The sequence below is a fragment of the Zonotrichia leucophrys genome, chromosome 17 (genome assembly GCF_028769735.1).
Source record: "Zonotrichia leucophrys gambelii isolate GWCS_2022_RI chromosome 17, RI_Zleu_2.0, whole genome shotgun sequence".
NCBI classification, from domain to species: Eukaryota; Metazoa; Chordata; class Aves; order Passeriformes; family Passerellidae; genus Zonotrichia; species Zonotrichia leucophrys.
The window spans coordinates 2,062,931-2,086,742 of record NC_088186.1 but is presented as its reverse complement, the minus strand read 5'-3'; the positions used below and the strand labels follow the sequence as shown (position 1 = coordinate 2,086,742).

The 23,812-nt window shown below is 56.1% G+C and overlaps 2 protein-coding genes across 4 annotated transcripts; both read right to left on the bottom strand.

The window, feature by feature from the left end:
* Positions 1 to 210: 210 nt before the first annotated feature.
* PHF19 (PHD finger protein 19) lies at positions 211 to 8,060 on the bottom strand. Of its 3 annotated transcripts, XM_064728048.1 has the most exons (15): positions 7,951 to 8,060; positions 6,659 to 6,844; positions 6,328 to 6,409; positions 6,139 to 6,234; positions 5,966 to 6,066; positions 5,715 to 5,863; positions 5,323 to 5,418; positions 4,985 to 5,053; positions 4,529 to 4,649; positions 4,071 to 4,138; positions 2,383 to 2,553; positions 2,213 to 2,294; positions 1,976 to 2,061; positions 1,779 to 1,874; positions 211 to 1,489 (listed from the first exon to the last, which is right to left on the bottom strand). In XM_064728048.1, the coding sequence occupies exons 2-15, from the start codon at positions 6,833 to 6,835 to the stop codon at positions 1,150 to 1,152; spliced, it is 1,734 nt and encodes a 577-aa protein (XP_064584118.1). In that variant the 5' UTR covers positions 6,836 to 6,844; positions 7,951 to 8,060; the 3' UTR covers positions 211 to 1,149. The 3 variants fall into 3 exon arrangements, with proteins under 3 accessions (XP_064584118.1, XP_064584116.1, XP_064584119.1); XM_064728046.1 differs by having other exon boundaries at positions 5,715 to 6,066; XM_064728049.1 differs by lacking the exon at positions 7,951 to 8,060 and having other exon boundaries at positions 5,715 to 6,066; positions 6,150 to 6,234; positions 6,659 to 6,709.
* Positions 8,061 to 11,936: 3,876 nt separating this feature from the next.
* TRAF1 (TNF receptor associated factor 1) lies at positions 11,937 to 23,186 on the bottom strand. The gene is made up of 11 exons (XM_064727660.1): positions 23,047 to 23,186; positions 21,568 to 21,787; positions 20,876 to 20,960; positions 19,396 to 19,494; positions 18,319 to 18,480; positions 16,090 to 16,161; positions 15,443 to 15,508; positions 14,839 to 15,243; positions 14,196 to 14,373; positions 13,503 to 13,651; positions 11,937 to 12,458 (listed from the first exon to the last, which is right to left on the bottom strand). The coding sequence occupies exons 2-11, from the start codon at positions 21,774 to 21,776 to the stop codon at positions 12,243 to 12,245; spliced, it is 1,641 nt and encodes a 546-aa protein (XP_064583730.1). The 5' UTR covers positions 21,777 to 21,787; positions 23,047 to 23,186; the 3' UTR covers positions 11,937 to 12,242.
* Positions 23,187 to 23,812: the final 626 nt, after the last annotated feature.

Sequence of the window (23,812 nt, the reverse complement as noted above, 5' to 3'; positions counted from 1 at the left end):
GACAGGACCCCACAGCCCAGCATGGCCCTCCCTCCATCCCCTGGGACAGCCATGGTGGGATGGGGAGAGATGATGACATCAAAAATACCTCTCTGTCTCTCTAAAGGATAAAAACCTAACACATCTATCTGATACTGGAATCTTTTTTTTAAAAAAGCCAACTGCTCTGCTCCTGCCCAAGCTGGCAGTATTGCTCTGTTGAAGGAGGGGCTGCTCCTTCTCTCCTGCAGACAAATCAAGCCCAGTGCTCACAAACATCAGCACTACGAGAGAGGCACAGCCAGGGGGCCACAGGGGTGGACACAGGGACCCCAGTACAGCCCCTGCCCCCCTGTCCTCCTCAGCCTTTTTTGGTTTGTCTGCTGGTTTGGCACATTTGGGATGAAGATTCCTGTAGGAACAAAGGCCTTGGGCTGCACACTGTGCAGTGCCCATGGTGGTTTTAAGGCAAAGGAGGATTTTTTGGACGATCTCTTCCAAGACCATGATTGTCAGAGCAGGGAGATGGAGCTGGTGCAGCAGCACACTCAGTGCAGGCTGTGGGGTGAGAGCCCGTGTGCCCCATGGCTGCAACAGCCACACCTGCGCTGGCTTTGGGGCATTTCCTCCCGTATCAAGCAAATCACATTCCTTCAATGAATGGTTCAGGGTGGGAAAGCCCAGTTTCCCCAGGGCACAGGGATGAGCTGTGGGAGCCCAGGGATGGGGAGGGGTTGGTGTTTGGGCAGCAGGAGCCCCTCGAGGCTGCTCGGTCAGGCTGGGACAATGGGGTGAGCCAGGCGGTGCCAGGCACAGGCCCAGGTCCCTCTGTGTGAGCAGGTGTGGGGTGCCCCCCAAACAGCTGCTCCAGCTGTGCCAGGGGGACCCTTCTGGAGGGGCCAGACCCCCTCAGTGCTCTGAGCAGCACCGGCTCCATCAGCAGGGCACGGCTGGGCCACGCTCTGCACAAACACAGCCAAGGAACTAAAAATCGTTAACATTAATAAAACAGAGTGTCAGGGCTTCAGGTTTCACCGCTGGGCAGCCCTGCCCGCCTGGGCGCTGCCTCCACCCGCGGGAGGGACCAGCGCCTCTCCTGTGCCTCGGGCTTCCCCAGCAGCCCGATCTGCTCCGCCCTGGCTCCGGGAGAGGTTCGGGGGCTGGCAGGGCTCAGTACGGGGTGGTGCCTTCCCACTCCACCAGGTACTGCACCTTGCCCTCCAGCGTCACCCGCCGTGCCAGCACCTGGTACTTCTCCCCGCACACCAGCCGGCCCGCGGCCCCGAAGTAGCTGCTGATGGAGGACTTGAGGTGGGACAGCGAGGAGTCGTCCTCGCTGATGCTCTCGAAGGTGTGGCTGTCGATGCCGCCGTCGGGGCGCTCGGGGCCGGCCGGGTTCTCGCTGCCCTCGGGGCGATGCCCGCCCGGCTCTGCCCCTCCTCGCCTCTTGGCCCCCGAGGCGTAGGCGGGCACTGCCAGCTTGCGCTTGCGGCTGCCCACGGTCCTGCGGCTGCGGGGAGGGCACAGGGCACGAGTGAGGGTGGCACCCAAAATGTGCCCCCCCGGGTGGCTTCTGAAGGGAGCCAGGAAGGCTCCATCACATTTGGGGGAGCACAGCAAGGACTGACGGCTCCGATCCTGCACCCCCTGCAAGCGCCACTCTGGGACCCCCAGCCCGTTTTGGGGCACAGGCAGGGAAAGCCCCCCAGGGTGGGACACGAAGAGGGGACACACAGGCCCTCATCCCTGGCCATGCCACCGGGACCCCTCCAGCAGGGGGCAAGGGGCACAGTCCTCACCTGGACTCGTAGGAGAGGCTCGTGGTGGCCGAGCCTGAGGTGCTGGTGGCATCTGTGGAGTCCACGTCCGACAGGAACGTCTGTCCTGAGCTGGCACTGTGGATGGGGTGGGATGGGACAGGCTGGGATGCAGCATTGCCCCTGCCTGGCACAAGCAGCACCCCTGTCCCCCACAGCCCTGCTCTGGCTGCACAGACCTTTTCAGGCTCTGGATCTCATCCAGCGTGAAGTCGAAGATGCTGGCCAGGTGGTGGTTGGTGCTCCAGGCCGAGGTGAAGTCACTCTGTCACAAAAACAGAGAGCTCACTCCTCACTGCCTGGCACAGGGGTGCTGCCCACACCCCGGGACCCACAGGAGCTCTCGGTGCCCTCAGGAGCTCTCAAACCTGCGGGCAGCCCAGGGCCGGGCAGGGAGGAGAGGACAAGGCACTCACGCTGGGAATGGCATCCTCCAGCAGGAACTTGGCCCTCTTGCGCCGCGCTCGCTTCTGCTGCTGGAGCTGCCGCGGGAGGAGGCTGCAAACAGGGCAGGAGTGAGTGAGGGGGCTCGGGCAGGGGCAGGGGCTGCTGCTGCTGCTGCCGCGGGGCCAGCGGGGCCGCTCACCTCTCCTTATGGGCGTATTTGCTTTTCCCCCTCTTCTTCAGCTCGCAGGAGCCGCTCTCGCCCTCGCCGGGGGCTTTCTCCGGCAGCACCTTGCTGGGGGGGTTCGGGGGGACGCGGATCCGCAGGCGGAAGATGCATTTCTTCTTTTTGATCTCCTTCCCGCACAGGAACCTGGGCGCGGAGGGGAGGGGAGGGAGCAGAGCCCTCAGCGGGGCTGGCACGGAGCATCCCGCATCCTCCTGTGCCATCCCGCATCCTCCTGTGCCATCCCGCATCCTCCTGTGCCATCCCGCATCCTCCCTGTGCCATCCCGCATCCTCCCTGCCCCATCCCGCATCCTCCCTGCCCATCCCGCATCCTCCTGTGCCATCCCGCATCCTCCCTGCCCATCCCGCATCCTCCTGCGCCATCCCGCATCCTCCTGCCCATCCCGCATCCTCCTGCCCCATCCCGCATCCTCCCTGCCCATCCCGCATCCTCCTGTGCCCATCCCGCATCCTCTGGCCCTCCCGCATCCTCCCTGCCCATCCCGCATCCTCCGGGCCCATCCCGCATCCTCCCTGCCCATCCGCATCCTCCTGTGCCCATCCAGCATCCTCCTGTGCCCATCCCGCATCCTCCTGCCCCATCCCGCATCCTCCCTGTGCCATCCCGCATCCTCCTGTGCCATCCCGCATCCTCCTGCTCCATCCCGCATCCTCCTTGCCCCTTCCTGCATCCTCCTGTGCCCATCCCGCATCCTCCTGCCCCATCCCGCATCCTCCCTGTGCCATCCCGCATCCTCCCTGTGCCATCCCGCATCCTCCCTGCCCATCCCGCATCCTCCTGTGCCATCCCGCATCCTCCTGTGCTCATCTCGCATCCTCCCTGCCCATCCCGCATCCTCCCTGTGCCATCCCGCATCCTCCCTGCCCATCCCGCATCCTCCCTGTGCCATCCCGCACCTCCCTGTGCCATCCCGCATCCTCCTGTTCCCATCCCGCATCCTCCCTGTCCATCCCGCATCCTCCTGTGCCCATCCCGCATCCTCCTGTGCCATCCCACATCCTCCCTGTGCCATCCCGCATCCTCCCTGCCCATCCCGCATCCTCCTGTGCCATCCCGCATCCTCCTGCCCATCCCGCATCCTCCTGTGCCATCCCGCATCCTCCCTGCCCATCCCGCATCCTCCTGCCCCTTTCCCCGCTCTCCCCTGCACCATCCCGCTCCTCCTGTGCCCTCCCGCATCCTCTGTGCATCCGCATCCTCCTGTGCCATCCCGCATCCCGTTCCCATCCCGCATCCTCCTGTTCCCATCCCGCATCCTCCTGTGCCCATCCCGCATCCTCCCTGTGCCATCCCGCATCCTCCTGTGCCATCCCGCATCCTCCTGTGCCCATCCCGCATCCTCCTGTGCCCATCCCGCATCCTCCTGTACCCATCCCGCATCCTCCCTGCCCATCCCGCATCCTCCCTGTGCCCATCCCGCATCCTCCCTGTGCCCATCCCGCATCCTCCTGTGCCCATCCCGCATCCTCCCTGCCCATCCCGCATCCTCCTGTGCCCATCCCGCATCCTCCTACTCCATCCCGCATCCTCCCGGTGCCCATCCTGCATCCTCCCCGTGTCCATCCCGCATCCTCCTGTGCCATCCCGCATCCTCCCTGTGCCCATCCCGCATCCTCCCTGCCCATTCCCCCGGCTCTCACCGGCTCTTGTAGCTGTTGAGGGCGTTCAGGAGGTGGGGGCCGCGCTCCGACACCGGGGTGCCCGTGAGCTGCGGGACAGGGGCGCGCAGGGCTCAGTGCCCGCCCTGTTTATGCCCAATCCCAACAGACGGGGGAACCCGAACTCCGCGTTTCGGCTCCTGCCCGGGGCCGGGGAGCGAGGGAGGGACGGAGGGAGGGAGCCAAGGCTCGGCCAGAGCCACCCGGGCCTGGCAGTGCCACCCTCGGGAGTGCCCGTCCTGCCCCGGGACAGGTTTGGTGGTGTGAGTGCTGGGAAAGGGGTCAGCTCTGACCCTCCAACAAGGAAAATCCCAGCACAGACGAAAGGGATTCTTAAACCCCTCTGGAGCAGGAGCTGCCGTGCTGAGTGCTGCTCAAGCTGGGGTGACATTTCTCTCTCCCATTGCTGCTCTCCAGCCCAGCCCAAGGTGTGTTTGTACCTTCCCCAGCTGCAGAGGGTCCCAGTGGTGGTTCACAAAGGCCAAGATCTCCTCGAAGTCAAAGTATTTCTTCTTGCTCTGCACACCCAGGTTGTAGAGGGCGAGGTGGACGATGTCCACCCTGCAGCAAAGAGGGGCACAGGGTCAGCAGCCCTGGCAGGATGGTGCCACCCCCATGCCCTGTTCTGCCAGGGCCACTACAGCTCCCAGAGCCTCCCAAACCACCACTGGAACCTCCCCACACCTCACAGGGGAAGCAGCCCAGCCCAGAGGTGAATCCCAGTGGATGCCACAGCCAGGATAACATCCCTTGGGCTTTGGGGGGATGTGGGACACTGCCTGCAGCTGAGCCCTTGCAGGGATCAGCCAGCCCCGTGTCCCAGAGCCACCAGGGCACATCCCGGTGTCCCAGAGCCACCTGGGCACATCCCAGAGGAGGCAGAGCCCGTTCCTCACCATCTCAGGGGCAGGCGCTTGATGTACTCTGGTCCCTGGTTGCACACAGAGCAGAAGAACACATAGAACCTGCAAAACACCAGGGACAGGCTGGGGGTGAGGAACATCCACCCCCGTGCAGGGCCTGGGCATGGGACAGCTGGGACAGGGCCAATGGTGACAGCAGGGCCAGGGAGAGAGGGGCTCTGTGGGACAGGGACAATGGTGACAGCAAGGCCAGGGAGAGAGGGGCTCTGTGGGACAGGGCCACCTGATCCATGGTGGTGTCAGATGGGTCAGGGACACAGAGCTGGGGTGTGCCCATGGAGCCACCCCAGCCATGCCCAGCAGGGCCATACCTGTCCCCAAACATCATGGGGTCGCTGAGGCACTGGGTGCAGGCTTCGTGGAACCACTGCCGGCAGCGGTGGCACTGCAGCATCTTCAGGTACCACCTGGGCAGGGACAGAGCGGTGACAGTGAGGGCAGAGTGTGGAGACCACTGCCCCAGCCCCCTCCCAGACACAGACCCCAGCCAGGGGCAGAAAGAGTGTCCCTAACTCGTGTGTCTGTGCAGAGACCCAGTTGGCAGAGGCAGCAGAGCTGCTGGCCCCAGGGCAGTGCCCTGCAAGCCTGGGATCAAACATCTCCACCCTGATCCCATCTTCCTTCCCCCACAAAGCCATTGGTGGCACTCAGGCTGCCCTTACTGTCCCCACAAAGGCATTGGTGACACTCAGGCTGCCCTTACTCTCCGGGCCCCCCGCAGTAGCAGTAGCACTGCTGCTGGTTGGTTCGGTGTGGGGAGTCCCACTCCAGCAGCTCGGGGTTGTAGGACAGCACCATCTTCACGGCTTGCAGCGTCCTGGCAATGGCTCCTTTCTTCAGGGCCCCCCCTTTCTGCGGGAGAGGCAGGGCCGGGGTCAGCAGGGCCGCCCCGGGCCCGTCCTGCCCCCTGTGCCGGGCACGGGCAGCACACGGAGCCGGGGCGGCCGCACTCACCCGCACGGCCAGCGCGAAAATGCAGCGGCGGCAGAACCACGGCGTCCCCAGCGGGCCCTCGGCGCCGGTGGCCACCGGGATGTGGCACTGCTGGTGATAACCTGCGGAGAGCCCGGTATCAGCCGCGGGGCCGGGCCAGGCACGGCAGGGCCCGGGGGGGACACCCAACTCACCCAGCCCGCACTTGCCGCAGATGAGGATCTCGTTCCTGGGGCCCGACTTCTTCCCCAGGCAGATGCTGCACTTGGGCTCCTCCCCGGGGACGCCGGCTGTGGGAGCAGGGTGACAGCGGTGGCACAGCCACGTCCCCGGGCTGCTGGGAAGGGTCCCACAGCGGGAAAGGGGAAATGGGCAACACTCACCATGCTGGATGTCCTTCCAGAGGACCCAGTACTTGGAGTTGTCCTCAAAGGTGACGAGGCAGCTCTGCTTGGAGCCGCTCACCTGCCGGGGGAGAGCAGAACGGTTGTGGGTCAGCTCCCATTGCCAGCACTTCCCTGCTTTCCCCGGTGCCTGATCCCGTCCCTCGGGGCTGCGGGCGCTCGGGTTTGGGGTGTGACACCCCGGGGAAGGATGCCAACCCAAGGACACACTGCAGCCCAGGCCAGCACTCCCTGAGCCGGGGAACGGCACCGGCTCCGCTGGCACCGGCACCACTTCGGCTTCTCCCGTTCCCGGGGGTGCCCACGTTACCCTCTTGATCTTGCCGAGGTAGTAGAGCCCGTCTGTCCAGCGGCACAGCACGTACTGCCCCTCGCTCAGCCGGACCATCAGCTCCCGGCAGCCGCTGCCCCTCCGCGCCGCCGGCGGGACCCGGCCCGCGGCCGCGTACACATCGCGGATCAGCGGGCTCAGCTCCGCGCCCTCCATCGGCACCGCCTGCAGGGGACACACGCGCTGTCAGCCGCCGGCACGGCACGGCACGGCCCGGCACGGCACGGCACGGCACGGCACGGCACGGCCCGGCCCGGCACGGCACGGCACGGCACAGCATCCCTGAGCGCTCTGCCCGGCAGGACCGAGGCTGGAGGCGACTCAGCCCCGCCAGCAGGGGCTCAGCACGCTGCAAAGCAGAGCCGCTGGGACGGTTCCTTTCCACGAAATCCAGGGAGCAGCCAAAATCTTTGCTGCTGGGGAACAAGAGGGATTTAACCCCCGAGAGGCTCCCGCAGCAGCGGGACACGCCACAGGTCCGCGTGGTTCCCTTTTGGGAAGGGGCACATAAGGAATAAAAGCTTTACATGTGCTGTGATTTTAAAATCACGATTTCCGCGCAGTTTTGCGGGACTGCTGCAGGAGCAGGGATGTGCCAGCACCACCCACAGCGAGCGAACCCAGGCGGCCAAATGTCACCGCCACGAGGTTTGGGGTGCAGGAGGCAGAGAAAGCACCCACAGCAGAGCCGCGATCCCCAGGGACGCCACGGAAACGACTCAAAAGGGACTTTTCTCCCCTTGGGGCTCCCGTCACGGCCACACGTGTGGCCTCACGGTACCACGCGTGTCCGGATCGCGACACGAGCCCGCTCTGCCCGGCCCTTCCATCCGTGAGGACTCTCCCGCTCCCCGGGAGCCGCGGGACGGGCAGAGCGATCCCGCTCCCGGCAGAGCCCGGCGCTCCCCAGCCGCGACACCGCCGGGTCCCCGCGTGGGAGCGCGTCCGAGCGCGGCGGCGGCTCCGCTCCGCGCCCCCGGGACCCCCGCGCTTCCCTCCGCCCCGCCGCTCCCTCCCGGGGCTCCCCGCTCTGCCCCCGGCCCCGCGGACACGTGCGGGAGCCCCACGCCGCTCGGGCCGGGCAGCAGCGGGAGCGCGTCCCCCGCTCCCCGGTGGCACCTGCCGGGGGTGGCCGCGGGCAGCCCCGAGCGGCGGCAGCGGCCCCGCCGCCATTGGCTCATTCAAAGGCGGCCGCGGCGCCTCCGCCCGCCCGTCCCGCCCGTCCCGCCCGTCCCGCGCGGTGCCCGCGGCGGCGCCGCTGCCGCCCTTACCGCGGAGCCCCCGGCGCTCAGCGGGCGCTCGGGGCGCGGGCCCGGGGGGCTGCGGGGCGCGGCGGGGGCCGGGCGCGGGGCGCCATCTTCCCGCGCTTCCCCCGCGCTCCCGCCGGCATTGACGTCCCGGTTATGCAATTAGCGGGGCCGCCCCCGCCGCCTCCCACGGGTCCGGTCCCACCGCAGCGCAGCGCATCCCCGCGGCACCCACCGGCACCGCACGGCACGGACCGGCACGGCACACAGCGGCACCGACCGGCACGGACCGAACCGGACCGCACTGGCACCGACCCACTGGCGTGACACGGACCGGCAGCGACCGATCGGCGTGGACTGGCATCGATAGGAACCGAGCGGACCGGACCGGCAGGGCGCATCCCGGCTCGGCACATCCCGGTGCTCCGGAGAGCGCAGGCGGCATCGCCGGGGCCGGGACGGGGCACCCAGGGTCGGCCACGCACCCACCGCCGTGGAGAGGCACCGTCACCCTCTGCCACACGCGGGACGTCCCCGCTGTCCCCTCGAGACGGGGAAAAGCTTCCCCCGGTGCCCCGGGGCGGGGGCGGGCAGGGGTGGGATGCGGGCAGTGCCTGCGCAGCCTTGTCCCGAGAGGGAACGACCTGTGCTCGCCGCGATTCCTGGAAGAGGGAGCAGCCTTGCAGCCTTTCTCTGAATCTCACAGAGAAAAATCAGCCGCTGTAAAAATGCTTCGGTCGGTGCCAAGAAGAAATCTGTAGGATTTGGTGTTTGTTGGAAAGCGGTGCTGGAAAAGCAATGTTTTCCAGGCTGCTCGGGCCATAGGAGAGCTGATTCCCAGTGCGGGGTCTGGGCCAAGCAGAGTCCGTTCGTTTTCCTGTCCGTGATGGATGCGGCCCCGGGAGCTGGGGCTCAGACGTGTCACAAACCTCGAGCAGCGCCAGGGCAGAGCGGCACGGCCCGGCCTGAGCCTCCCTTTCAGCACCCGGCACTCGGGAATCATTTATTTAATCAAACTTTCCCATTAAAGTGGTGTCAGAGGGCTGCACCTGCGGAGGGGTCGGAAAGGCGATTCCCGGAGCCGCGGGTCCGGCACGGCCGCCCCGCCGCTCCCTGTGCGGGGCTGCGTGAGAAAAACCCTGTGTGAGCCAAGTGTGCCACGCCGAGCCGTGCCGAGCCGAGCCGTGCCCCTGAGCAGCTCCCCCTGAGTCATACCGGGATCAGCGTGAGTCACCTCGGCACTAAAATAACCCAGAACCCTGGAGCAGCCCCGCTCCGTGCCCCGGGGCTGCTGCCTGTGCCCGAAATACCCGGGATTGCCGCGCTCCGGGACAGCGCTCCTGTCCCGGCCTGTCCCGGGGGCACCGGGAGCCGCTCCCTCCTCCCGGCCCCGCGCTGATGCCGCAGGAATGCGGATGGAGAGACACGGAAATCAGAGCTGGAGCGAGTTCATCGCGGGTGTACGCGGGGAGAACCTGACTGAAACCCTTCCGCACGGACAGAGAGCACGGGAACATCGCCTTGGCACTAAAGTCTCCAACAAAACTGGAGAAAGAAAAAAGCACCAGAATTTGAGATGTGTCCTGTATTTTCTAGTAACATAATTACAGCAACATACAGCAGATTTAACTCTGGTTTCTCTGCAGGTGTTTCTGTCACAGCACCCAGCAAGCCTGGCGTCAGATCACACTGCAGTGAGCTACTGGGTGCTGCTCTTCTCCTCCTCTTCCTCCTCATCTTCCTTTCTCCTCACTTTCCTTCTCTTCATCCTCCTCTTCCTCCTCTGCACACCCACCTGGTTGTCCCCTGTGGGATGGCGGTCCCTGGCAGGTTCTGGGGCTGTGACAGCAGCTGGAGCAGCTGGACACTGGTTCGGCACCCAAGGCTGTCCCACTGTCCGTGCTGGAGCAGGGCAGGGTATCCGGCTGTCAAAAGCAGATTATTCTGTGAGCACGGGAACAGAAATGAACGAGAACCCCAAAAGTGGCCAAAGCTGAGGGCAGCAGCCCCACACCCTCCTTGGCCAGGGAGTGGGGCCAGCACACCTCCAGGGCAGGGCTCCCAGCTATGGAATTCCCAAAAAACTCAGCTTTTGAAGGAGGATTTGAATGAAGCCCTGTGTAGATAATACTCCAAGTTCCCATTTTTTCCTTAAAACCTTTAAACTGCTCCCCCACACCCCTAAATTGCCGTGGGGAGCTGCTTTCCCCCTTGCACTGGGATGGAGCACCCGGGAATGTCGGAGCAGAGCCCGCGGGGAGTGCGGGCAGAGCAGCTCCCAGCGCTGCCTCTGCTTTGAAAACTGCCCAGAAATCGCTGCAGCCTCTTTTCACAGTGTTTTTCTTTCTTTGAAAACAGGAGTGGGAGGAGGGGTTGGATGTTGGCGTGTAGCCTTGGAGACCGAAGCCGAGGAATATTGAATGGAAACCCAAACACGGAGCTGCCGGGAGCTGCAGGCCTGGCGCGGGGATCGGAGCTGCTGCGGCTCTCGCTGGCCCCGGGGGCTGCCGTGGATGGGCGGCCCAGAGCGGCTCCCAGGGGCCATTCCAGCTGGAGGAACAGCCCATTCCACGGGACACATCCCTGACAACAGGAGTGACTCCCACAAGTTGGTCATTCCCCCTCTCTTCCCTCCGCTCCCAGGGTCTCAACCCCACTGGAGCCACCTGAGTGACCAACACAACCAGTTCAAGCCATCATGTGCAAGGTTAAAGTCCTTTACCTATCCTGGACCAGGGCTTATAAGCCAAAAATTTGCCTGTTTTTTTTTTTTTTTTTTTAAGCTTTATTAGTCCATTAAAAAAACAAGTTCCCTCCAAACCTTGTCCTTGACCATTTCAGACCGTCTTAGCTGTAGGAGCATTTTGACTCTTTGCCAACCTGGCCATTAAACATGGAGCAAACGCTGCTGATTTGACTCCCTCAAAGTCTCCGTGATGTTTCTGCCTCGTTTGGTTTGATCCAAACACAATCGCACAGGAATGATTTGCTGGAGCAGAGAACTCTTGATAATTCCCCGATTCCAGCTCTTTCAGTGCCGGCCACTTCCTCAGCGAGGCGCTTTGGTGCTGAGGGTGGGAGAGGAAAATGGGGAAGGGCCGGGCTGGGAGCGGAGCCCCGAGGCTGGAAAGGGGATCTGGGGATTGCTGCGGCTCCGAACGAGCCTCGCAGGGCTCCTGGAGCCCCTCCAGGGATGGAAATGCCCTCGGGAGAGGGGCTGGGGTCCGAGGGGGGCCTGCACCCTCAGTCAGAGCAGATCAGGCTGAGATCTGGCTGAGATCAGGCTGAGATCTGGCTGAGATCTGGCTGAGACCTGGCTGGGATCTGGCTGAGACCTGGCTGAGATCTGGCTGAGATCTGGCTGAGATCTGGCTGGGATCTGGCTGAGATCTGGCTGAGATCAGGATGAAATCTGGCTGAGATCTGGCTGAGATCTGGCTGAGACCTGGCTGGGATCTGGCTGGGATCTGGCTGAGATCTGGCTGAGATCTGGCTGAGACCTGGCTGAGATCAGGATGAAATCTGGCTGAGATTTGGCTGAGATCTGGCTGAGACCTGGCTGAGATCTGGCTGAGATCTGGCTGAGATCAGGATGAGATCTGGCTGGGATCTGGCTGAGACCTGGCTGAGATCTGGCTGAGATCTGGCTGAGATCAGGATGAAATCTGGCCGCTCTCTGCCAGCTGTGCCTTTGAAAGGAGGAGCCCTGGGCATCGGGTTTCGTGTCTGTTTGTTTATTTAGCGTGGATTTGATCCATATCCACCCTTTTTCTAGCTGAGCTCTCTCCATGGGCTCTGTTGAAGAGCCTGGAAGTGCTCTCCCAGCCAGGCAGGTCTGAGGGAAATACACAATACACAGAGATGTTCTGGGCATTTCCAACAGGATCTTCCTTTCCCCAGAAAGAAGGAAAGGAAACAGCAAGGAAGGAAAGTGTAGCACAGCTCAGCTGTTTCTGTAACCTCTCCAAGCTGCTCAATTCCCTATCTGACAGTGAAATAAAACACCAAGCCTTTCTTAAGTTAGTGAGTTTTATCTAGGAAATAAATAAAATCATAAGAAAATATGAATGATTGTAATAAATACAGCACTTGTCAAAGTGATACAGAGAGGAGAAGCATAGTCTATTTAGGTAAATTACTCCAGTACTCTGCCCCTGGAAGAACATTTGAAAGGTGGAACAGAGGAAAATACACAGAATATCCAGTTCCTTCCCAAACAAACTTTGATAAATATTTGTTTATGGGGTGGGTGTTTTTGAAGTGCGACATTTTATCACAACTAATTATTCTAAAGGCCAGCCACACTTGAGGAGCTGCTAATTTGTCTCTATGATGCACTTGAGGAAAAGCGTGTCCTCCCTGACGTAGGCGTGTTTGGGGGACTGCAGCTTGGCCAGGGGCAGGAACAGGGGGCAGCCACTGGCCACGTTCATCTCATTCACGGGCCTCTGGAAGGAGGCAGAAGTCAGGTCTGGGCGAAAGGCATCGATGATGTGCTCCCTGTTGTTCTGGTCCAGCAACATGAACGTCACCTGGAAAACAGAACGTGGCACTGAGGAGTTACTGGGGTGCAAAACAAACCAAGCAGGGGCACAAGTGCTGCAAAAGCAGCTGGTGCTCCATTGATAATTAAATACAAACTGTAACAAAGGTTGCCAACCTGCAAGGTCGGTTCATCTGAACTCCCAGATGAAGCTTTTAAAACTTTGCTACCCATAAAATGAAATGAAATTAAATCAAGTAAGGAGTTATTCCTTGGTAGAGAACTGCACAGTCCAAAGTCTCTTTCTCCTGACAACCTGAACAGCCCCTGGGTTTGGTTACAGTGATTGCATTTATTCTGTTATTATGCTTTGGAATCAGAAGAAACAGCTCAGCTGCCAATGCACAAATATGTAAAAGACACAATTTAAATATCCCCACCTTGTTACTCCTTTTATTTACTCACTGTTCTTTACCTTGAAATATGAAAGGTCTGCAGCAACCTATTAATACAGTGAGTATTGGGAACTTTGATTTCTATTTTTTGGCTGTTAACTGGCAGTAAAACTATTTATATGAAAGGTTTGCAGAATTATTACCCCACAAAGGCAAGTGCCAGAGCACAGGTCAGGCCCTGCCATGGTTTCACTGCCTTCCTAACCATTGTTGCCATTACCAGATCTCACTTTGGGGAAAAACCAGCCCAGGATCACCTCAGACATCTGTGACACCTCTGTAAGTGGAACTCTCATCTCACCCTTGTGATGCCTTCAGGCACCAAATCATAATTCCCTCTAAACTGATATTACCTGTGTTTAGCAAGGGATGTGTCTGGCTTTAGCCCAGGTGGACACAGGTTGGAATATTCCAAACACCACGTTCTGGTGGTGAAAATCCTGCCTGGCAAATCTGGAATGTCAGCAGGTGCAGCTTTCCCTGCGAGGGGCTCCAGTCGGACACAAATCACTACCCAGGGCTGCAGGGCAGCTCCTCACCTTTGGAAAGGGATGTGGAAAAGCACTCAGCTCCCACAAAACTCCAGGGAAAGAGTCACCTTGTGGCTGGGATCAGATTGGGAAGGTTTCCCTTCTTACCTTGTGCCTGAAGGGCCACGGGAGCAAAGCGTCGTAATCTCCCTTCATGACAACGAAGAACAGGGACATGTGGGTTCCCTTCCCTGTCCCATCCCCGTTCAGGTACACCCTCAGACACACCTTGTAGCCATACTTTGCAGTGTAGAAAGCTGAAAATCAGAACTCTTCATTAGTAAGGATGGTTTTTGGGGAAAAATGAGGAATAATGTGTCTTCTGGGATATGGGAAAAGGCAATGTGTGACGTGGTTTTCTCTCACAGAAAGGAGAACAGAGAAATCAGCACCCCCTGGAGATTGCAAGCAATGAAAACCCAGTGGTTGGAATCCTTTTAGTGCCTCAAACCTTGGTGAAAATGACCTGTTATTATAAACGATAAATTATAAATTACACAAGTGTAATTTACCTAATCCAGTTACTGCCCCCACGGGAAGGAGCTGCAGGCACCAGCTGAGGGCTGGCAGGGATGGATCCACTGCAGGAGCTGTGCTGGGGGCCAAGGGCAGGGTGAGAGCCCAAACCAGAGCACAGCCCTCTGGAAAAGCACATCCATGCCCTGCATCACAGATCTCTGCACAAACAGCAGCCTGGCTTAAAGATGCTCCTGCTGCAGAAAGGAGCAGAGTTCTGGAGAAATGGGGGAGGATTCTGAAGGGTTGGGGTTTGTGAACACACATCTCCATCCTGTGCTTTACCTGGGGAGTACAAACTGACTGTCCTGCCAGTCACAGAGTCCTGCAGCTTCCTGCCCACCTCAGTGATTTTCCAGAGGAAGATGCCATCGTAGGAGGCTTGCTCAGAGAACAGCAGGCTCTTGTGCAGGCTGCTCAGCCCTGCATCCTTCTGCATCAGGCACTGGTGCAGCTCTGCAATCTGAGAGGAAAAAACCAGTCCTGAGCCCGCCCCTGCTGCAGGCTGTGCTGCAGGGGTGGCTGCATCCTTCTGGAGCCCTCATGTTCTGGGAGCTCTGCTCTGATTCCTTCCTAAGTGACAGCAATATGTCAAAACATACCCAGAGATGTTGTTTGGGCCTCCAGGCAAAATGTTGCTGTGAGAGGATCAGGCAATTAAACAGCTCTGCTGCCTGCTCACAGCCTGATCATGGCAAACTAACACCCAGAGCTCTCAGCAGTACCTCACTACCTAAACGTGGATTTAGAGAACAAATATTAGAGATCCACGTTTGAAAATGTATCAAACAACAAAAGGATCCTGAATATGTGTCCAGATCTGAGCCCTCCACAGCTCAGACTCCTGTTCTGGTCCCAACCCCTGATGTGTGTGAGCATTGGTTGTGTACACAACAAGCACCCAGACAATCCCTGCTGTCATTTTTACCTTCAGCTCAAGGCCCCGTATTATGTTCTGGTCCAGCTCACTCTGTCTCCTGAAGGCCAGGATTTCCAGATGGGAGCTCTCCACCTCCTTATTGAGCACTGCCACAATGTTCTCAAACACCTGCAGCTTATTTTCCAGCTCAGAAATCACCTTCTCCCTCATGAGCTGCTGCAGGACAGACTCATCCCCGGGGACAGAAGAGGCAGGGAAGCAGTCCAGCTCTGGCTCTGCTGGCATCTGCAGCTCACAGATGCTTTTCCCTGCACTCCTCAAGCTCAGCTCTGGCCGTGGGGAGAAGCCCTTGGGGCACAGGGATCCCTGCAGGTGCCTCATGTGCTGCAGCAGGAGCAGCATGTGCGCTCCCACCGCGGATTTTTCATGCTCCTGGATCTTCTCTTTGCTTCCCTGGAAGAGACAAAGCTGTCACTGTCCCTCCATGCCACCCCAGCCACCCTTCAGCCCCCTGGGAGATGGAAAGCTGCAGGGTGCAGGTGCAGCTCCATCACCTGGCAGCAGAAGTGCTGGTTCTGTTTTGGGAGACATTTCCTGAAGGGAATGTCCAAACCAGGGTGTGGAGCACCCTGAAGGGACCTGTTTCACTCACCCTAAAGGCACAGCCAACTTCAGAAAAACAGCAGCCATCCTTGCTGGCTGAGGATGTAGAGTGGCTCTGTTAAAAAAAAAATAGCAGAGGAAATAATCAAAACCAATTGAAGGGAATTATTTTATTTCCCTACAAACACCTAAGCCACAAACCCAGCAGCTATAAATCAGATTAACTCAAATCAAGTTAATTCCACAGCTTCCAGTGCCCAACCAGCTCTGGAAATGGATGGTAAATCAATTCAGAGGGAGGTGAGAGCAAGTGTCCTGCACACAGCCTGGCAGGGAGGTGTCCATCTCACCCCAGAATGACAAAACACAATTTAATGAGCACAGGGATCACCCAATTCCTCACAAAGATACTGGAAATGCTCCACAGCACCTCCTGCTCAGGTGGCTCTCACTCAAGCTACAAGAGGAAAGAAATATTTGCCCATTTTACAAGGTTAATTGGGAGGATAATTATTGAAGGTAATTGTGGGAGCAGGGGAGGGGAGGCAGTGAGCAGGGTTTGCTGGGATGTAAAGAGCAGCCAGAAACAACTGCTGGATCTGAAGATGCTCTCAGGTGTTTATTTAATCTGAATGAACAAGAGATAAATTTATTATTGATATAAAGCTGCATTGCACTCCCTCATCTTTCACCCACCTTTTCCTTTGATGCTGTTTCTGTTTGCACAGGTTTTTGTTCCTTGCATAAACTGCCTTCACATGAATGCTCCTGTCATTAAAACAAGGAAAAAATTCAGTACCTTATTTAATTATTGAATTGAAGGTCACCCTGGGATATTGGGTACAAGATTGGCAATGTGCAGGTGTTGCCAGGTTCAAGTCATGTGCACACACACAAAAATGTGCCCTCACATACATGCAGTGACAAGCAGGGGGTTACAGAGCAGGAAGCAACAATGACCAGCAGAACAGGAAATTCAAATATATATATATATATATAAATATATATGAAGATAAACAGGTTACAGCACAGGAAACTCCAATATAAATTCTAATTCAAATATAAACTCTTCCTGCATTGACTCCATGCACTTTGCTCAATGTGCAGACCCTTCTTGCATCCTGCCATGAACACTTTGGAGGCTGGAATCCAAATTCTCCCTCATGATGTGCTGCAGAAAACGCAGCACACTCCCAGGAGCTTCCTGCCTTTTCTGCCTGCAGGAAGGGTGAAGTGATGCCTGCCCCTGGCTCTGTAATATCTGTATTTCACACAACTGCCAGCTCTCCCCTCTCACTCTGCACAGGGGTGGCTTTCATCCTCACAGGCTCCTCTGCACAGCAGTTCTGAGGTTTCCCTTTCAGTTCTCAGAAATGCAGCCACGGGGTTTTCTCACTCTCTAACTCATTTTTTAACACTTTTTATCTTGCCAGCGATCTTATTCATTTCTGCTCTTTTACTCCTCCAGCTCACCAATTTCTTGAGGGGGAGTGGGACTCTCCTTCAGAGGAGAGAAGTTTATTTAAAAATAGAGCAATACAAAAAAATCACCAGACCTTAAACTGAATGAATAAAATGAAGAGAGCAAGAGCAGCACCCAAAATCTCCTATTTTCTCCCAGAGGGTTGTGGACACGTGGAATACCCACAAATAATCACAATTGTGAACTCGGTGCAAATTCATTAGAGCAGATAATGAATTCTACACGTACTAAAGGAGGCCGAGCAAAAGCCCCACCTCAAGGCCAACCCCCTGCTCGGTTACCAAGGTTTCCCAACCCAAATATCAAAGAGGTGGCGGCAGAGTGGGAGGAAAGGAGCCGGGCTCAGGCTGCCCTGCAGCCCCAGCAAGGCTGGCAGCAATTCCTGGTGCCACCTCCTGGTGCTCTCAGATTTGGCTTCAGCACAGGCAGGATGAGCCTGCTCTGGGTTCTCCTCTCTCTGCAGGTCATAGAAGGATGAGCAATGCAGGTTTGGGTTTCTTTTTTCTACCTTGTTGAGGTTGGGATTGAAGGCTCTTGTTTTCCACCCTGAGATATCCCACACTTTAATCCAGCTCCACATCTGGAATCCCAGTGCTATCAACCCATTTTGGAAGCCCTCTGCACGGCCTCAGGTCAAATACAGAATTTTCTTGGGGGTCTGTGCCCTTCAGCACGGAAAGTTTAAAATTCTCAGCAGCCAGGACTGCCCAAGGAGCAGATTTTATCAGAGCAGCCCATTCCTACCCCAGGAGGACTCATATTCCTTATAAATCTCTCAGCTCAGTATTTGAAAGGCACCAATTTGTGACACTTTGGACACACAGAACTCTTTCCATCTCTGAAATATTCACAGCCCTCCTCTCCTGTGGGTCTTTAATCACTGTGCCCAACTGCAAGGCTGGCAATTATCCTCTTGAGATCATCTGGAGGGAACAATATTCATTGTTTTGAGCAAATAACATAAAAAATATAAAGCAGATATGTTTGAATGGGCACTGAGGTATTTGTGGCAGATTCAGGGTGAAATCTTCCTGGTCTGTGGACACTGCTGATAATTTGGAGATTTGTACCTGGTCAGATCTAATAGAAATAATATCTGACAGAATCCTGCCCTACACATCTGTGGGTAGTTTTGGTCTGAATAAACTTCAGCCACTTTCAAGATCCCCTCCTGCTGCTGTCTGTGCTTTTCTGGTTTTCTCTTGCCTCACACCAGGACTCATTTTGAGGCAGGAGCTGAAACCAGGGGAGCACCAGGGCCCTTTGTCACACCACCAGCACATTATCACATCCATTTTCCCCCCAACATCCTGTGGAAAAATGATCAAACTCAGGAAAATTAAATATTCCCCGAGTGCAACGAAATCAGGATGGGAAAATGGCACCAGAGATCATTGAAAGCATCAATAAAAAGCCTTTCTTTGAGACAGAAGTGTTCTTACCTGGCACTCAGAGCTGGCCAGGCTGCAGTGGCACTGCTGACACACTGTCACATTATTGACACATCCATTTTCCAAGTGATCTGCCAGCTTCCTCCTCATCACCACGTGCCCACAGCCAGTGTGACAGGGGATCAGAGCATATTCACACAAACTCTGATGCTCCTGCAAGTACAGAGTTATAAAGCAGCATGTGAAGTGCTCATTCACATTTATCTATAAATAGATATCCACATTTATCTATAAATAGTCTCTGTTCTGGCAGCCCAGGGCTCTGATCTGCATTTCTTCTAAGCTTGGGTAAAGTCCCACCCCACAAAGTTACTGAGATTACTGGTGAAAAATTCACCAGCTTTACTGGGGCTTTTTTTGTTAATTATTAATTTTGAAAAAATCTCAAAACCAAAACCAAACAACATTTGGTAAATTCAAACATGAGGTCTGCCTTAAAAAGCCCCTTAGGGCTTTTGCTTAAAAACAACATGATCCTAGTCCCAGCTCTCTCCCTTGTATTCATTACTCAGATTTGCCAAATCTTGCCCATTTAAATATTTTAACTGAGGCATTTGAGATCAGTCTGAAAAGAATGGTGAATACAATCAATACATTGACAGAGAAGGGAATTATTTCTGCAATAAAACATGCCAAGGACATTGCCTGAACAGTGTCCTGGAGACTGAACTGCTCTGCCCCTTGTAGCAGCCTTGCATTTAAATAATAAGGAAACCACTGGATAAAATATCAAGCTGATGTAAGTTTGTGCAATGTGAGTTTCATTCAGAATGTTCTGGATTTGGGCAAAGCCCTGCTAAAGTTGATCACAGAAGCACAGAATGATTTGGGTTGGAAGAAACCTTAAAAATCAGCCAGTCCCAACCCCCTGCCATGGGCAGGGATAGATTAATGGCACATTAATCTCCATAGATTAACGGCATATTTTTAGACAAAAACATTGATATAAATCACAATAGTGACCCTGATTCCAATTAATTGCATTAATTTGTGTCTGCTGATACCCTGGTTTCATTGCCTCTCTGTCCCCACCCCATGTTAATCTGAATAAACTCTCTTTGAACATACTTCAAAATCCTTCATGATACCAGACCAGCTGCACCCAGGGGTCACACAGCGGACTCTGAGCTCAGAAATCTCTTTATTAATGGCAGCATCACCAAAAGCCTGAAAAGAAAACAAAGTAATAAAAAAACATTGGTCAGAAAGCACTTTTGGATGCATCCTTGGAATAGAAACAGGGTGCTAGAAATCCACACCTTGATAAATCTTTAATTTTTCAAAAATTAACTGTACTGCATAAGACTCTGTGACCTGGCAAGTTAATCTTGGAGTAGTAGAAGCCCAAATAATTATGAAATAATTTATTTCTTAGCACTCAAAAATAATTCATTTGACACGATATTAATTTACCGAAAATGAGCCCAACTACAGCTCTCGTTTTGCATTTCTTTTCACAGGAGCCTGAAATATTTCACATGCAGCGATGTGCTGACAGGACCCTGCCTGTGGGGTCCCTTAATGAATGCATTTCATTATCGGGGTCATTAACACCTCCTAAACGTGCTGCAGAGAGAACTTGAGAGTCTGCACCGAGAGCACTGCTCAGATCGGGGCTGCTTCCATTTAGCAGCGAGCTAAAAAAATCTGAACCAGATGGGAGAGAGGCTTGTTCTTTGCACTACATGGATTTTTGTTATTCTAACACGAGGAACTGTACAATTGTTACGTAATGATGAAATATTGCTCACTTTAATATTACACCTTGCACTAAAATAGGGGTCCTGCCACAGTTAAAGGCATCTGTCATTGGGAAATTCATTCCAGAATTGAGGATTTCGAGTTTTTTCTGGGATATCACCAAGTTCAGCATCAGCAGCAGACCCATTATTTTGCTGCTTTCTAAACTTTGGCTTTTATGCCACATTCAGCTGCCTGTTTTTTTCATTTCTCCCCCAAAAATGTAGACAAATTTTGTGTCTGTTGATATCCCTGCATGTAATGAGAGAGGGGGGGAAAGGACAGGCTGGGACTGGGCCTTAGGGCCCACTCTGCATTTGGGATACAGAACAGCACAGCAATCTGCCAGGAAAATCACACAAGAAGAGATCTGCACCATTAAATTACAGATGAAACATTGGCCAGGGCATAGTTGGTATCAATTATTATGTTCAGCTTCATGTTTGAAGGGTACAAGAAACCATGAGGTTGGAAAATCCATTAAAACACTTCCTGAGGATAATAAGTAACAGTTAAGACATACTATTACAAGTAGGAAAGCGCCACTTACTTTGAGACAATAAAAAGTTAATCATATGGAAGAGTTTGGGATTTTACATTGCAGAACCTGGATTTGGGAAGTCCTGAGGCTGCCATTGCACTTTTTAAAATCAAAAACTCCGGGAAATCCAAGTTATTGAAGCTTAAGTTAAAATGTGTAACTATCAGCTGCTATTGCATTTTATATTATTCCCTTCTGACCTCCAGTCCAATGATGACTACAGAGAATGGTTATTGATGAATTAATGATCTGTGAACTACAACTTACCCTGTCTTCTGCCAATAGGCTTTCCTCACCTAAAGTGTTGGGATCTTCCTCTTTACATTTCTGGCAAATTGCATTTTTATTGTTTCTGGTAAAAAGAAAGAAAAATTAAATACCAGTCCATTGGTGTACTGCAGTTCAGGAGGTCTCTGTATAGGCACTGCCACAAATAAACCCATGAAAATTGTGATTTTCACTCAGAATCCATAGTCCTTGTTCACTAAAGGCCAATTATTGAACACACTGGCATCAAAATAGTTTTGCTTTTCTGTTGTTCAAGATCAGGACTATGCCCATTAATCTTCTCTGAATTGCAGGAAAATAAGGGCAGCCTGAACCATAAATAGGAATAAAGATGGAAAGCTATTTATCCCATGAATGATTCAAAAGTAGAAAAGAGAGTGAAAACTGAAGTCTTTCAAACACAGAAAACGCCCATTTTGCCCAGATGGACACAGACATATATGACATTATATTCACCAAAACCCCATAACATCCTTATCAAAGGGCTATGAAGTGCCAAGGAAGGATTAAGTCAGCCTTTAAGGGTAAATCAGAATTATTTTATCACAGACAGAAAAGCTCCATCAGGCCCCATGGCAGAACAAGGAGGAGGCAGGGAATATCCTGCATCCCCATGGAAAATCCTGGCAGCAGGGAATGCCAGGGAGCCCCTGGCATAGCCCAGCACCTACCTGACGATCCAGGTGAGGCAGGCAGAGCAGTACCTGTGCCCACACAGCGTCTGCAGGGCTTTCTTCAGGATGTTGTGGCAGTTGCTGCACAGGAACTTCTGCCCAGGCACGTCCTCGCAGATGCTGGTGGGGTACCCAAAGGGGAACTCGTTCTCATCAGGAGCAGAGCTGGGGGGGTCCTGCAGGCTCCTGGGGCTGCTCTCAGCCATCTCAGCGAGCTCTGGATGAGAGGAGAGACAATCCAGGTGCTCAAACACTCACTGGGATGTGAGAGGATGCAGCAGAGCCCCAGAGCTGAGCAGCAACCTCGTTTTGCTCGGCTGGCTCTGCAGTGACAGGCGCGACCAAATGTCACAGAGGGGTTTGACCTGCCATCAGCAGGAAATTACACCTTTAAAATTTCCCTCAAACACAACACAAAAATAGACCTAAAAGTGTCCTAAAAAGGGTGGGCTGGGGTTTTCTTTCACGAGTTTTTAGGTTGTAGAAAGATGAGCTCCAGTCCCGTCAGTCCTCATCACACAGGATTGTTTCTGCAGAGTAAATCCCCAACCACAGCAATTCTCAAAATTCATGATTTCACTTCATACACACAGAAACTGAGCAGCTGGCGTGTTGACAGTGACTTTCCCGAAGTCATAAGATTTGTGGTGAAATGACAAAGGAAATCCCAAGGCCACAAGCCCTTGATGCTGTGCTCTGGCCAGGCCCACCTGGAGCCATATGAGCCAAGGTGTTGTGCACATTCAGGTCAGTTTGGTTGCTGTGCAGTGGGATATTTTTGGAAATGCAGCCAAAATTGATTCTGGTGTCTCTTGGAGAGTCCAAGGAAGATTTTTACCCAGAGAACTGGTGCAGTTTGATTATAATAATCCCTTCATAAAGCTTTTTGTTCCCCATGACAGCACTGACACACCATAACCTGTTTCAGTATTACCAGCAGTCACGCTGACTGAGAAATCTGAAAATGAATGACTGCAGGCTGCCGTGGGCAGGCCGGGCTGGCGCTGAGACCGCCGCGATGTGAGCAGGGCACAGCCCGGGCTGGAGGCTCTGTGTGGGAGCCAGCAGCGTTTCGCATGGCCTGGCTCGGCCAATTCCCTCCGCAGCACCGGAGCGGGAGCTCGGCAGTGCCCGCAGGAGCTGACAGAGCCCTGGGCTAGAGCCGGCAGCACAAACGCCACGGAACCGAGAGTGTTCGGGGGGTGCCGGCGCACGGAGCGCTCCGGCCCGGGGTCCCTCAGCCCACCCCGGCTCTGGGGCCGGAGAGCGGCCAGGAGCCCCGGCCAGCCCCGCTGCCCTTCGGGCGCGGTTCGGGACGCGGTTCGGGCACCGGGCCCGTGTGGGGGGGGGGCCGCGGGCGGTTCTCCGCAGCGGGGCCCGCTCCTCTCCATCCCTCACGCTGCTTCCATCCCTCCCATTCCTCTCCGTCCCTCCCGCTCCCCTCCGTCCCTCCCTGCATCCCCGCCTCTCCCGTACCTGAGCCCGCCGGGCCCTGGCAGGCGCTCACTGCGGGTACCGGGGCCGCTCACCGCGGGTACCAGAGCTCTCACCGCGGGTACCGGAGCTCTCACCGCGGGTACCGGGCTCTCACCGCGGATACCGGAGCTCTCACCGCGGGTACCGGGCTCTCACCGCGGGTACCGGGGCGGCTCACCGCGGGCACCGGGGCCGCTCACCGCGGTACCGGGCTCTCACCGCGGTACCGGGGCTGGGCTGGCTGTCGGCGATGCTGCCTCGCTCCGGCCGGGAGGAGCGGGGAGCCCGAGCCGCGCCCCGGGGCCGGCGGGATCGGGGCTTCCCCTGCTCGGGGCAGCGGAGCGGTGCCGGCCGCGGGCACGGGGAACTGCCCGGGGAAAGGCCCCGCCGGGCGAATTCCCCCGCGCCGCCGGAACGGAGAATGTGGCGGCCGGTCCTGCAAGCGGAGCGGTGCCGGGTGTGCCATGGTGCCCTGCAAGCCCTGCCTGCCCCGACATCCCCGCACGGGGCAGCCCCGGCCCGGTCCGGGAGCCCCGGGCCTCCGGAGCCTCCGGGAAACCTCGGCGGGGCAGCCCCGCTGGGCCTCAGGCTCCAACGCAGCCCGGGGCGGCACGGCCGGGAAACACAGGAGCTCAGCAATGCCTGCAAAGCCTTCTTAGAGCGCAGGGAAGGTTCTACAAAGCAAAGTTTCATTATCAGCAGGAGGTTCTCCTCACCCCTGACACGGCCTGCCACCCTCTCTAGTTCTGACAGAGGATTCAGTCAG

Excerpts from the sequence above, each read along its gene's own strand:
- PHF19 (XM_064728046.1), bottom strand. The coding sequence starts at position 6,835 with ATGGAGGGCGCGGAGCTGAGCCCGCTGATCCGCGATGTGTACGCGGCC. Across the intron at positions 6,067-6,138 it reads CTGCGGCAAGTGCGGGCTGG|GTTATCACCAGCAGTGCCAC; the intron begins GTGAGTTGGGTG and ends GGCTCTCCGCAG. Across the intron at positions 4,139-4,528 it reads ACCCTCTGCAGCTGGGGAAG|CTCACGGGCACCCCGGTGTC; the intron begins GTACAAACACAC and ends CCTGTCCCGCAG.
- TRAF1 (XM_064727660.1), bottom strand. The coding sequence starts at position 21,776 with ATGGCTGAGAGCAGCCCCAGGAGCCTGCAGGACCCCCCCAGCTCTGCT. Across the intron at positions 16,162-18,318 it reads TGGCCAGCTCTGAGTGCCAG|GAGCATTCATGTGAAGGCAG; the intron begins GTAAGAACACTT and ends TTTTAATGACAG. Across the intron at positions 14,374-14,838 it reads TACGGGGCCTTGAGCTGAAG|ATTGCAGAGCTGCACCAGTG; the intron begins GTAAAAATGACA and ends TTTTCCTCTCAG.